Consider the following 14,364-nt stretch of genomic DNA (forward strand, 5'->3'; position numbering starts at 1 on the left):
CCACCATCTGGACCAGCTGGGAGACAGTTGGGGGAAACAATATATAGCACTGCAGCCACAATGATGAAGGTCACATACTCACATCATTGCGTTCACTGAGAGTGGGCAGAGGTGGCCTAAAGACATAGATCTGGGTTCGCTTTTTTGCCGTGCCCCTACTAACAATTAAAATGAGGGAAGGCTGAGTGCAGAAGCTGTTTCGCTGTCAGCACAAAAGGGCAACTTCATCACAGCGGCTGCAACGTAAATGACCCTCCTGAGGAAAACAGCAATCATCTTTCATTAAGCTTTCATTTCAGGTACACCACAAATCCCCATGTACCTCAGAATCACTGTCAAGTGAGGATTGTCCGTCTTAAACCAGTAGCACCAGAACCACAGACTTGAGGCTGGGAGCAACATTATCAGCTCCTTGTGCATGGAGGTGAGTGTTTCATCCTTGCTCTTTCTGCCTCCACAATAAAAGGGTCAGAGAAGCACATGAATGGAGAGCAACAATACCAGACCTTGGTCATACAGTGTTAGAAAATACTTTCCATTTGTTTATACATGCTTGGAGTACAAGATGGGTGGGCTTTGCAAGATAAGACGACACAATGTTAGTTCAGGCTTTTTAAAAGTCGATTTTCATTCTTTTTTTTTTTTTTGGAAGAATAACAACTCATCTAACGCTATTTGGATTGTGATAATTTCTCAATGATAGTGACACAGTATATTCTGAGCATTTTAGAGCAGTATACATATATATTGTATTAAAATAGCTGTGGGTTGTGTGCACCCATTACTGAGTATTTCCTGACACCTCTACAGCCCATCTCATATGTCAAAGTACAGTACCATGGATTTAAATTTAACCATTGAGCAAGGAAACAAAATCTGTTGCAACCTTGCAGTTCTCCCAAGGTGCGAGTGGTGAAGGGACAAAAGGGAGAAAGTAAGCAACACACTGATGCCGATTATGTTGGACAAAATGTAGGAGTTTTTAACCATTAGGGTTTCTTCATTAATTTTTTACCATCTGCAATTTTTCACTTCACCAGTGGTTGTCAGATTTCAGAATGAAGCACAGATTGAACACGGATGTTACAGTACACAAAATGCACGTGCAGACAGTGAAATATGAAAAAGGCTCCAAAAGAAAAACTCCAAAGGAAATAACGAGTGAGTCACCAAGTGGTTTGCCTTGGTGCTTTATGTCGATGGTTGTGACTCATAATCATTACCATCAACAGAGAGGCGTCCCTGCTATTATGGGCTTTGTAGAGCATAAAAAATACTCACAAAAGCAGACTCAGATGACATAAGACTGCTGTGTGAATTGCATTGTAAAAAAAAACAAAGAATATGCTAAAAAAGAAAAAAAAGACGTGTGCATTATTTTGGAAGACAAGGTTTGTCATGCATTTTTTTTTTTTTTCAGGCATTGGGGTATTCACTAACAGTAGAAAAACATTCTCCATGACGTTAAACTGACACATGGCGCATTGCTTCAGGGTGGACAGTATGCACCTAAAGAGCCTTTTGAAGCTACATAACTACAGTACTTCGAATAATGCTAAATAATAATATGTACATTTTAAAGACGACACATTTCACCTGCAGCTACTTTTTTTTTTAAATTATTTTTCTCTGTTAGTAGCTAGCATTCTGTTTTCAACCGGACTGATTTGACAGTGTCAAACTAGTTCTTGAATCTTTTGCTTTGCTGTATAATCATTAAGACATTATAATAAGAGAAATCATTGCAGCAGTAATTTGTTTGTTTTTATTCCAAATTCCTTGCATTTGATTGGAAGAGGAGGTTTGGTACAGTAATACGGGGAGGTTAAGGGTCTCCTGTTAGCACTAGACCCTGGTCTCCTTAAGGTCAGCCCCACATTGAATGGGTGGGTACACTATGCGATGTAGCAAACACAGCAGCATGGAGCTAATGTGCCCCCGCGATGACAGTAGAGGACACAGAGTGTGTTTGGGCCCTTGGTAGCCCCAGTTAGGTATTTGTTTTCAGGCTGTTCTGAGTGCTCCATCCTCTTTTGCACAGCGGCCCAGACTGAGTAGTTGTCCGTCTGTCCCTCCCTGTGGAGTTAATGGAAGAGGACTGCATGTGAAGAGAGGCTGAGTAGGGCAGAGGAGGTGTAGTGGGGGGAGTCAGGTCGGTTTCAGATTGCATGTCCTATCTTCCTTCATTCATTCACTCATTTTTTGCATGCATTCATTCACTCCCCCTTCAAGTAGCCGTTGGCATTATTGCCCATCCCTCTGCCCCTTTCTCTCCTCCTGCCTCCCCCTGATGCCCCTCCTCCACCTCCTCCGCCCCCAGCATCTGACCGGCAGTCTGCCCAGCCGTCCTCCGGCCCCTCGTGGAAGCGCAGCCGCAGCGTCTTGCGTATGACCAGGCGCTCCACGATGAAGGAGGCGCAGAACCAGGGCACGGCGTACTCGGCCGTGATCAGGCCCATGAAGTTGTAGCGGAACTCGGAGTAGTCCCAGGGACAGGCGTTGAACTGGCGCAGCAGCAGTCCCGTGCCAAACTCCCACAGGTAGGTCCATAGCGTGTAGATGATGCAGCGCAGCAGCACCGGACAGCGGCGGCGCAGCTTCAGGTACATCCGCTCCACGATGAGGATGCAGGTGCCGTAGATGAAGAGCGCCCACACGCTGGTCACTCCGGGGAACTTCCAGTTGCAGTTGACCACGAACTCCCAGGCGGCAGTGAACATGACCTCGCAGAAGTAGCCGTGGATGGCGTACAAGTACCAGCGTGACAGCGCGGTCAGCGGCACGGGGGCTTCTAAGGTTGCCATGGCCACCATCCTTCCTCCTCACTTCCGCTCTCTAACTGTCTATCTCCACTGATGAGAAGCAGGCCTGAAGGGAGAGGGCAGGAGAACAGTGTGAGAAAGTAAAACAAAACAGTCAACAGGGCACAAAGATCAATTCCATCCAGCCCTATTTAATTGCAAACCGTGTCAAGTCAAAGTTCAAGTGAGGACAAAGTTATGAAACAGTGGGTTGACTTGAGAAAGATGAAACTAGAGACTCCCAGGGTTGAGCGAGCTTAACTCTCCTGTCCACTGGCTCTGTGGTTTTCCCCCGGTCAGTGCTATTTAGGTTCTTATGTAAGGTATAGCTCCATCCTTTGACTGCTTACATCATGTGCTCTTTTTCGAATCACCCAGCCTGACACAAACAGGCTTTGGTATCAGACGTCACGAGGCCCATGTAGGGATGGATCCTTCATCCAGTCTATTTACCACACTGCATGTCCAGTAAGGCACACCGGAGGGAATCAGCACCATACTGAGGAGCGAGCAAGTTCAAAGAGCACATAGTTTATTAGGCCGCAGAGTGTATGGCATGCTATACAATGCCCCCCCGAGGAAACTGTGTCATAACAGCAAACATTATACAATGGATCATAACAGCTCCGTAAAATACAAGCACAGAGAGAGGTTAGGACTACAAAAGCTTGTTTGAAGAACAAAAGCCGATTTTTTGCTCTTTTTGTCTTCAAAGGCTGGCTGGGGCCCAGGCTGGGCCCAGGAGGATTAGCACATTTCTCCCAAACAAGGAACAAGGGCTTCATGTGAGGAACTGGGCCGCTGTGCTGGACCGACTGACCTCCCTAAACCCCCTACACCCTCTTTTCACTACCTCCCTGGAAACCGCTTTCTCTCTCCCTCTCTCTCCCTCTCTCTTCTATTCAGGCAGAGCTAGGTCAAACAGTATTTGAAGAGATTCTTAGTGAAACGTTTTAACCTGCTAAGGGGACCAGCTAAATGGGGTCCACACATCGGGATAATTCCGACGTGCTGACACTTATCCCAACATTTATCATAATAAAGCATTAAAAACTGACTTTCAGATTATTCCCTGTGATTATTCCTATGATTTTTGTTGTCCTCTGTGGGGAACCTCATTTATATGATAATCTAAGCAAGTTAAAACAATTGCTCAGAATGTCTTCCTGATACTCTTTGCCTTCAGTTTGCATCAAAGCACTGCTGTGAATGATCGAAACACCCTCCCTCTCTTTGCCACCTTTTGTCTTTCCTGTCCCTTCCTGTCCCCAGCATCACATGCCCTCATTCTTTCCGCCGCTCCACACACTTTTCTCCCCCCCCTCCCCTTTTCACAATTCACTTTCCTTCCCCTGCTGTCTTTCTCTCTGTTTTTTTTTTCTCTCTCTCTCTCTCTCCATTGCTTGCACAGACATCATGGGATCAACACTCACGTGGCCACTAAGCTGCAAGTGGTGAAAAATTTGGCAAGCCTCATTCAAAGCCGTGCCACAGAGTGCAACTCCTGCCCCTGCCAAACAAACACCCTATAGACACACACACTGGGGGGCAAAAAAAAAAAAAAAAAAATTAGAAAAATGTTAGTTGAGTACACACACTGATCGCTTGCTCTACAACTGCCAGTTAAACCATGTTCTCTAGAATGAACAATTAACCAAAAGTAAAAGTCCATTATGTGGGATATATTGCTAACCTTTCATAATATTATACATGCCATCTTTTAAATGGCTGTTTCAATTCAAGTTACACTTGATCTTCACATTCTGATGGCGCCAAATTTGCAGCATAGGTAACTCTCTGATAAATGTGACCCTCAACAGCCACAAATCATGTAAGGCAATATCAGTAAACTGCACACCACTCAGCACTCAATCCAGCTGATGTGTGATAATTTTACACCAAAGGACACCAAAGGGACGAATAGGCAGAAGATGTAACCTTGGTGAGTCCACCTTTCTCCGGATGGGCTGTTTGCTCGCAGCTGCTATGATGTTTATGAGACAGTTTGTGTTCGCTCTAAAGTTTCCATTTATCACTTCATGCAGGCAGACAAGTGTCAATACCCAACCCCAGGATATCATATGAGGAAAATAGGGCAAATCTACTGGGCATTAATTAGAGGGAATGGAATGATTTTCTCTATTCCAGCCCCACTTGTCATTTAGGGTGGAAAGATGGGAGTATTTTTGCATATGGATTTTGCCCAGTGTAGCTTTAATATACAGTGAAATGCTATAAACTAATACATTTGTGAAGCTAACGAACATAAAGTGAGCATGACGGCATTATCAGTTATTTAGCAGTCCCATCACAGTGTCTCTTGTCCGCATATCATGGACAGGATTTGCTCAGAGTTGAGTTTAAGGTTCTACTTGTGATGTTTTAACATTTAAAAAAAATATCACGACCATATTAATTTTGGGAAAGTAGAGGCAGCCCGGTTGCCAGGAAAAAAATGTTGGCATTTTACATTTCTGCAAACCAAGGATACATAGAAATGACATGTTTGCAAGTTTCGTGATGTAGTACAAAACAAGCAAAATGGTGCTAAATGCTTTCCAACACAAAGGGAGATTGCTTTATGTCACAGAACAGGGAGGCGTGGTTTTTAGCAACAGTCAAACCTAAAAAACTGTCAGGCTGCACCAAACATCAGTTCACTAAACCGTGCATTTTTCTTTCTCACTGCAGTTCTTGCACTTTGACATGCTAAATTACAGCAAAAACATTCATAATGTCAAAAATTAAACACTGGATTTGTTTAAAAAGTCATCATTAGGCCTAATTACTTCCACAGACTACAGTACGTATAAAGGTTTTCTTCTCTTTCCTTTACAGAACATTGGCAAAGGCCTCACTCGGCATTTTGTGTTGCACTGTTGCTTTAACCCTTTCATGCATGAACTATGAAAGCCTGAGTCCAGATTTTTTTCTTATGTGTTTTTACACTTCTTAGGGCATGAATATTTCTGTGAGTCTCCATACTTCTTTCAGAATGCAGGACTGGTATTACCATGTCATGATGCATAGTATTACACAGCAGAGAGCACTCTAACAGCTGATATATGCAATTCCGCCATAGAAACCATTGCATTTAGGAGAAAATGACTTTTAAACTGTCTTTTAAGCTGTCCACTGTAGTGACCGCTATGAAACCTGAAAGGGTTAAGTTGAAATTAAAAAGTCTGAACTTTCTGAGTCAGCTCAGTTTGTCAAATCAAAGCAATGAAACCACCACCTTAAGTTAGAGCAGCACAGTGACAATAATAATGATAATAATACCACCAGTATAAGACTACCAATTATCTCAACCATGGTCTCATTTGTTCATGGTAATTATACCATGGTATCACAATTAATTTGATAATGACTTTATTGACATTTAAAATGCTGCACATGGAATCTTTAACTTTATGTAACGTGCTCGCCTGTTTTTTCCGTTCTCTTTTTTGTCGCCTAGCCCTGCGTCTGTGCTATCTATAGAAGGCGTTTGTGTCCTGAGTTGACTTGTTGCCTCAGCGTGGTACTGCTCACACACTGGTCGCTGCTGCTGCTGTTGCTCCTGTTGTAGCACATCACCATCACCCCACCAACCCGCCGGCCCACCAGCTCTCTTGCTGGCCCAGAGTATCGATCGGCCAGCTCTTACTGTGGCAGCCTGCTCCACTATAGGCCAGCACTCTATTGAACCCCGCAACAGGATATCGCAGTGTGATGATGATCAGAGTGACAGCTGCGAGAGACCTGCCCACTTTACCTCCTAATGACCGCAGGGAGAGAGACACACAGCGCAGGCAGGGTGCTGCGAGGAGTACCAGGGGTTTGACTGAGGACAGAGAGTGAAGACACTGAATGTGTGTGTGTGTGTGAGAGAGAGAGAAAGAGTGAGTCAGAGAGCAAGAAATAGAGACTGAATGTGGAGAGGGAGAGAGAAGCAAACTAAGAGAGCTTTTTTTTTTTTTTTTTTCTCAGGGGTTTGCTCAAAACAGCACTGACAGGTCCTTCAGTCGGACACTCCTGTAGCAGGATGTAAACAAGGAAGGAGAGCACACCAATATAGGAGGAAAAATGTCTCGCTGTAGTGAAAATATCATGACAGCTGTGCTCTCTGACATCACGATCATGAAAGCTAACCCGTCACTGACCTCACATTACGGCATAATCCCAGTTTTATGTGGCCCGGTGACACTGTGTGCGGTGCAGATCTGAGGCCTGTGCAGCATCACGGTCACAGGGTCACTGAGAGAGTGCTGCCTCACCGAGCACCAACAGCACTCGCACTGAATGAATGTGATTTTGATGTGTTTAACTTAGAACGTCAGTCTTTATAAAATACCATTCTCACGGTGCGATCTGATGAGCCACAGCATTTCCTGCAAAAGCCTGTCTAAACCAGACTAGCCATTAGTAAAAGTTTTGGCACTAAACTGTCCTCTGTGTCCTGCGTGAAAGGGTGTGAAATAAAGTTGTGCATGGCATTTGGTTGCAATAACCATTAGTCCTCTCATCTTTCAGTGTTTGCTTTTCCTAACAATAATCCACGGGCTGTTTATAACACCGCCTGTGATTGGATTTACATAAAATAACAGTATTATGCCCACAGTATGAGCAGCTAAAGTTAGATTCATACTTAGGCAACAGCTACAGTAACTCTGGGATGTTGAGGACATTGCCTTTAATTAATTTTGGCCTGTGTCCCAGCTACTCCCCTCCAGAAAATACTTACAATGTGCCCTTGTAGCTGTATCTGCCCTTGTGGAAAAAGCCCATACATCTAAGGTTAATATTTCCATGGGGACAGGCAGGCCAGAATGATAATGACAGGCACAGCAGGCAACTCCATTTTCTAAATGAACCACTCAGTATCCTGTTGGCCTAAAACACGCGCTACGGCCGGGGCCTCGGTGACCGACACAGAGCGGGTGATGTCATGGGTGTCACTCTGCTCGACGCTTTACAGGCCGAGCAGGATGCTGACAGCTGCACTGGAGACAGCTTTATAGTTCCCTACAGCAGCAGTTATTGATCCTGATCAAATTTTCTTCTTAGTCTATTTGGTGCGAATCAAGTGTGTGTGTGTGCGTGCGGTGAGTGAGTGAGTGATTGAGTAAGTGAAGGGGAGGAAGAAAGAAAGAGACACAGAGAAAGAGAGAGAGAGAGAGATGGAGAGAGAGAGAGAGAGAGAGCTTTCCAAGGCAGCACAAAACAAACTGATCCCAATCAATGGCAAAGACAGGTCAATTACCCCTGAGACAGCGAGCTGGCTCTCGCCCCCAACAGCACTCCATCTCTCCTCCTCCACCTGGAATCCCACTTAGGCGAAATACTAGCCTGCAAATAATTCTTAGCGTTTGTTTTCACTCTCTCAGAGCACCCGCTGGCCGGGGCTTGCTGCATCAACACAATTCACATTAGTCACTTATGCTATCAATCACACGCGAGCGTTTGGAGCTGCCTTTCACGAGATCCTCTCATCTTTTTTGGCCGGGGCCACTCGTCTAGCACCTCGCTGGAAAATACAAACCATAAAAAGTCATTTCAAATTCTGTTTGGACTGCCCGGTACCTGGACCTGTTCAATTTTGAGCTCCTAATAAATCAGCATTATCTTTATGAAAATGTCAAAGGCCCATGGAATGACTTGTTAATGTTACACAGCGCATCATGGTGTCTTTTTTTAACCTTTAATTTTTCATGGATGGTTTGCTGAGCATAGACGCCCTTGTTTAGTCATGTGGTTCTTCACATTTATATCGCTGCATATTTTTAAACCAGTGGGCAGCCCGGTGCAAGCACGACGTTACACTGTTAGTCACTGAGCAGCAGGGGTGGAAAGTAACTGAGTACTTTTACTCAAGCACTGCACTACAGCGCAGTTCTGAGGCGCTGCCACTTTGCTGAAGTGTTTCTGTTTTGTAATACTTTATGTTTTCACTGCACTATTTTCACAGGGAAATCTTGCACTCTTCACTGCAGTGGATTTATCTGACAGCTGATAGATAGATAGATAGATAGATAGATAGATAGATAGATAGATAGATAGATAGATAGATAGATAGATAGATATACTTCATTGATCCCAACCAGGGAAATTCTGGTGTTCCAGCAGCAACAGTAGAAACATATAATAAAGTTAAATAAAACAGAATAAAGGCTAAATATTTACAATAAAGACTATAAAGACTAACTAAATATTTACAATAAAGACTATAAAGACTAAAAACTAAAAATATACAATAAGGGCTAACCTAAGAAAAAGAGATATGGGATGTGAAATATACAGATGGTAATGAATATGAAAAGAAATATACAGATGGAATTGAAGTATATAAAGCTGTAGTCCCGAGCAGTATGAGCTTTTACATGCAAAGCAAAAAATGATGCACTGTTAGGTTGTGAACTGACCAACAGTATGGGGCAGATAGAGCTACAACATTATAATATGTTTTGATGCATGAATCCACTACCTTTACTTTTAATACTCTACAGCTAATGTTTCTATACTTTGACTTTAAATACAGGACTTTTACTGGAGGATTTTTTTTCTACTTTTACTTAAATAAACAATTCCTGTGCTTGTTCTAACCCTGCAGAGCAGCTTGACTGAGCTTGTTAGCACAGTAAGTGCCTTGCTTGTAGGCTCCCTGTCGGTAAATCCTCCCAGTTGGTCGAGGGGTTCAAACTAGCACACTTGTATCTCTGTCATGGTGGAGAGTCACAGAGAGCATTTGGATGGTGCAAAGAAGAAGAAGAAGGGCTTCAGATGTGGGTGGAGAGCCGCCATGAGGGTTGGGACTAAAAGCGTGGACGCGGCACGGCTGTCGGAGGTTCACGCAACACTCCAGCAGGCGTCCTCTGCATGTTGTCAGGGTGAGAGCCTGAACCAACTACACAGAGGGAGTGAGAGGGGCTCTAGGCCGTCACTTCAACCCTTATTCTTCAGAGTGGTGGGTTATACACTCTAAAGAGCTCATTTCAAAAACACTCTATATTCATTTTCAGGGAGTTTCGACGAGAATGTCACAATACAAAATCATGACAAATGGGGCACAATGTGAATTGTATCAAGTTAAATTGCAATACCCTGCAGCAGGTTTTCAAACTTTTTCATGTACCATCCCCCCCAGTTGATTTTCAGTAATCTGCAGGCCCCCCATCTGAAGTGGTTTTACCCTTGGGACCGAGATAGGAAAAGATTTTTTGGTTTGTGTTAAGTATTAAAATGTTTATCTCTTGTTTAATTATTTTCTGTATCGTCACAATTTCTCGTGAATTCAATTAAAGTGAAGTCAACCTTGTCGTCGATTTGCTGAGGACGCCCTGGAAGACTCGTCAGAACCCCCGGCAGTCCTCAGACCCCACTTTGAAACCCTCTACCCTGCAGAATTGACTTAAAGGACCGTACCAGTGATGGATGTTGGATGTTTATTGCACAAAAAGTATAAACTTCATGGTTCTGTTAATCTTTCCCCAACGCAAGCAGTCATATTTTAGAGCTTCGATATCATTTTACTACCTTTTATCCAGCCATTGGTTTTCCATTTGTTCCAATGCGATATAAAAATTAACTTTCAGAGACTTTAAACTTTCTCTTCCACATTAGTTCTAAAAGCAGCAGCACTGTTGTGTTTTGATGACTTGAAATTGAGAAAAACGGTCTTTATACTTTATACAGAAAACAGGGGAAACGATTGCTTTACACAGCAAGTTTTCAGTTCTGTGGTTTATGCATGGCAATGACTTTTTGTTAGCCACAGAAGCAGAACATCATAAGGTGGGTGTCTCAACCAAAAATTCAAATTTGGAAATCGAGGCATTTTGATTATATGTTGTGAATTCTTCAGTATGATTTGCCAAATGGTCTGTTGCAATGTAAAATGTGGGAAAAACTGCATTGAAGAGGCCAAAGTTTCAACATCACAACATAGTGTAAGATTAAGTGGGTGACAAACTGACTCATAATAATGTAATTCAAATGTCCTATTCCTATTTATTAGAACAGAAATAGCACAATGCACTCACTTACACTAACATAGTGGATTTAAATGTAGCTGCCATAACATCGTATGAAAATGAAGTGCGATACAAGGGGCTAGAGTACACAGTATTGCAAAAAAATATCACAAAACTCAATTGTACTGACTTTTTTGCACAGCCACATTCATTTTGGGAGAAACAACATATCATTATCCGAGGTTGACCACTCTATCTCTAAATGAAGAGGATCCAATCTGTAATAGCCTGAGCATTTTGTCAACAAAGACCACAAGTGTTGTCCTTTAAAAAGCACCATTAACATTTGTGTAGGTGTTGCTTTTTTTTTTTTTTTAATGGTCTGCATTTCATTTGGGAGCAAAACTTTAATTTATTCACTTTAACCCACCCATTACACAGAGCGCTAGTGGCAGGGAGTCTGTTCAGTACTTTGTCTTTCAGTACAGCGCAGTTGGTGTTATCCTTGGGACAGGGAGCATAATGCAATCCACTTTGATTTTTCATCTGTTTTGTTTAGTTGTCTGAGCTGCGGGCGGGACTTGTGTGGGATCTCTCAAAGCCTCTGCATTTGACTCTGTGTGCCTGCCTGTTTGTCCATCTGTCCATCTTTTTTAATCAGTGCAATATTCTCAACATTACCTCCTCGCACTGTGACCTCCGCAGTTTAAACCATCTGCAAATCTCTCCTCTTCTCCTTCTTTCACTTGTTCATTCTCTCTCTCTCTCTCTCCCTCTCTCTCTCCCTCTCTCTCTCTCTCTGTCCCTCTCTCCTTCCGGCACACATTACAGCTCTTGAGCCTTTTGGAGTTTAATGAAAGACCCTAAGATGCGGGAGCTAAGCCCTCTGGCCTGAATAGCATGTGGGTCATGTCCCATAGATTAGAAATCTTGGAGCTGCTACAGAGAAAGGAGCAGATTCACTGGCATGGTCATCCTCGTGCCATGGAGCGTAATGCCTTTGATGGAGGGATGCATGTGCACGCTAATCTGTTATCAGACCGAAAAGCTTTTGAATCAATCATTGACAATGCATAATTGATGCTGGCCGCTCAGCTAAGGATTTAGCGCAATAGATCTTTAGCTAACGGGCAGAGTCTGGAGGAAAAAAAAAATGTCAGCTGCCCTTCAGATCTTAAATATTTAGCATGCTATTTGTGGAGATTCTACAGTAGTGGGGGAACTGTGTCAGGTCAGGGCTTCACTAAAGACTAAAGGTGGTCAAGCCTTTGCAGAGCGCCTAAACTCTGGAACAATCTGCCTGAAGAAATAGGCCCATGTTCATCAAATTTTGCATCTTAAAACTCACTTTTATACACTTGCATTTGACTAGTATGTCATTTTATGTTATCTTTGTTTTGTTATTTTGCTTTCCATTCAAATCAGGTTGGTGTCATTTCTTTGTTTTGCTGTACCATGTAAATATCCAACGTATGTATATAGCCTTTTCATATTTTTATTGGTTTAATTGTGGCATACTTTGTATCTGCATGAGGAAAGTGCGACAGAAATAAAGTTCATTCTTCTGCTCCTTCTTCCTCTACTTATCATTATAATTATTATTAGGACTTCACCAGTACTAATACTGGTTTTGGTGCCGATACCAGGCATCAGTATCAGTATCAAGGATTTCACTCAATACTAATATCAGATACCCTGAGTAACTTGTCAAAAATAAAAGCATGATTTGCTCCATTTGTGGCACACAGAAGCCTGAGTTTCTTGAATGATGAGAAAACAGAGAATTTTAATATTAGTTATTTTGTCCAGTGACCTCTGATGGTCCAAGCCAACACTGCTCTGTTAAGGTAAAGGTGCTTCTATTATTATTATTGTTATGATTATGATTATTATGATTATTTCAACTGCAAAGCTATTGGTTCAAATCCCTAGACAAACTGGGAAAGTTTGTTTTTTGTCCCCTTTGCCTACAGTTACGCCCTAAGGAAGACTCTTAACCCCCAGCTGGGTAGCCCCCATTGTGTGTAAATATGTAAATGTTTAAATATGAAGCAGAGCTGTGTAGAGACTAGAGACAATACATGGGGGCATCATGGTAGCTGACAGGGGTGTGCACAAAATACTAGGCTCACTCCAGCCTCCACAGATGCTGAGACACAGAGCTTGATTCATCAAAGACAAAGGTTTTCCCTGTTGTTCCTGTCATGGGATGGTTTTGGGTCCGGGGATTCCCTGTCGTGTCCTCTGGTGTTGGATTATTAATAGGCCCTTACTATGGTGTAAAGCTGAAGGGGAATGCAGAGAGGCAGCAGCACCGTGCACAGGGACTGTCTCACCCCCCAAATGAATAGTGAAAATGCAGGCCTTACATGGAATGAATCCATGAGGGGATTTTGGAGGACAAAATTCAACCTTCCTTTGCACTTCCACTTTGTGCAAAACGCAGCATCGGATGGAGCTGCAGCAGAGGGACGGCGGGGGGATTTATGAGCTCCACATAACAATGGGTGCAATTACGCTAGACGGCCAAAGTCATCTTATTTTGTCCCTGAAAACTACGGGCCGATCGGCGCCTCCAGTGCGCAGGCTCGGCTGCTGGGACTCCGCTGCAGCATCACGCCTCCTTCCTATGGAGCAGTGCGGCTGTCCTCTCCAAATACCACCGAGCGCTGCTTAAAGCTCACCGAGAGGCTGAGAGGAGCACGGAAAACATGTGAAAACACTTGAGCATTCACCACAAAACACGCTCGCAAAACAGCACACACGCATATGCTGCACAAACACACACACACACTGTCTACAACTGTCCTCTTGCTGAGTCTCTCTCCTGTCCTGTGCATGCATGTTTTAAGAGGTGAAGCCTGACATTATAGATAAAGCCAAAGGAACATAGACCGTCCTGTGTTCTTAACACACCATAAATCACAAAGCATGGAATCGGGACACTGTTTTAAAATAAATAAATAAATAAATACAACCACAAACTAACACTTGCACAGCTGCCAAGCTACCAAACAACAATTAATGGCAGATTCGCCATGCAAATGTCAGTTTCACGATGCAGCACCTAGAATTGAACTTGTCAGAAGCCATAAATAAACAGCAGTGTCGTTATGGTCATTATTATTATTAGCTGCGCTTCCCCTCTGGTGAGCTTGACATGTAGGCTACAGCATCCCATGTCGCTGTCCGGCTGGCTACACTGGCGGGACGGTATGAATGATGTCCAGTGTGTGTGTGTATGTGTGTGTGTTTTTACCTTCAGATCGGGGTCTGCAGAGGATCCCAGAGGATGCAGGCCGGCAGATGAGCTGTAACATCCGCTGAGGTGGTCCAGGATGCTGCTTCCCCCCGTCTGCTGGCCGCCTGTTACCGGCTTCTCGTCCACAGCCTCTGTGCTCTCCGATGGAAATTGACACATTTTACTTCACTGCAGCAGCGGCAGCAGCACATGCTCAGACAGACTCGCGCAGCTATTGCATCTCCGCTTAACCATTTGCGTGCCGGAGAAAGTCTAATTAGTGCACAGGCAGAGAGAGAGAGAGAGAGAGACAGACAGACAGACACCCCTCTTACACACACACACACACACACACACACACATCAGCAGG

The 14,364-nt window shown here is 43.6% G+C and overlaps 1 protein-coding gene across 1 annotated transcript; it reads right to left on the bottom strand.

The window, feature by feature from the left end:
- Positions 1-1,373: 1,373 nt before the first annotated feature.
- tmem229b (transmembrane protein 229B) lies at positions 1,374-14,142 on the bottom strand. Its single transcript, XM_030045305.1, has 2 exons — positions 14,013-14,142; positions 1,374-2,868 (listed from the first exon to the last, which is right to left on the bottom strand). The coding sequence occupies exon 2, from the start codon at positions 2,811-2,813 to the stop codon at positions 2,217-2,219; it is 597 nt and encodes a 198-aa protein (XP_029901165.1). The 5' UTR covers positions 2,814-2,868; positions 14,013-14,142; the 3' UTR covers positions 1,374-2,216.
- Positions 14,143-14,364: the final 222 nt, after the last annotated feature.

Source organism: Myripristis murdjan, chromosome 22, assembly GCF_902150065.1.
Source record: "Myripristis murdjan chromosome 22, fMyrMur1.1, whole genome shotgun sequence".
NCBI classification, from domain to species: Eukaryota; Metazoa; Chordata; class Actinopteri; order Holocentriformes; family Holocentridae; genus Myripristis; species Myripristis murdjan.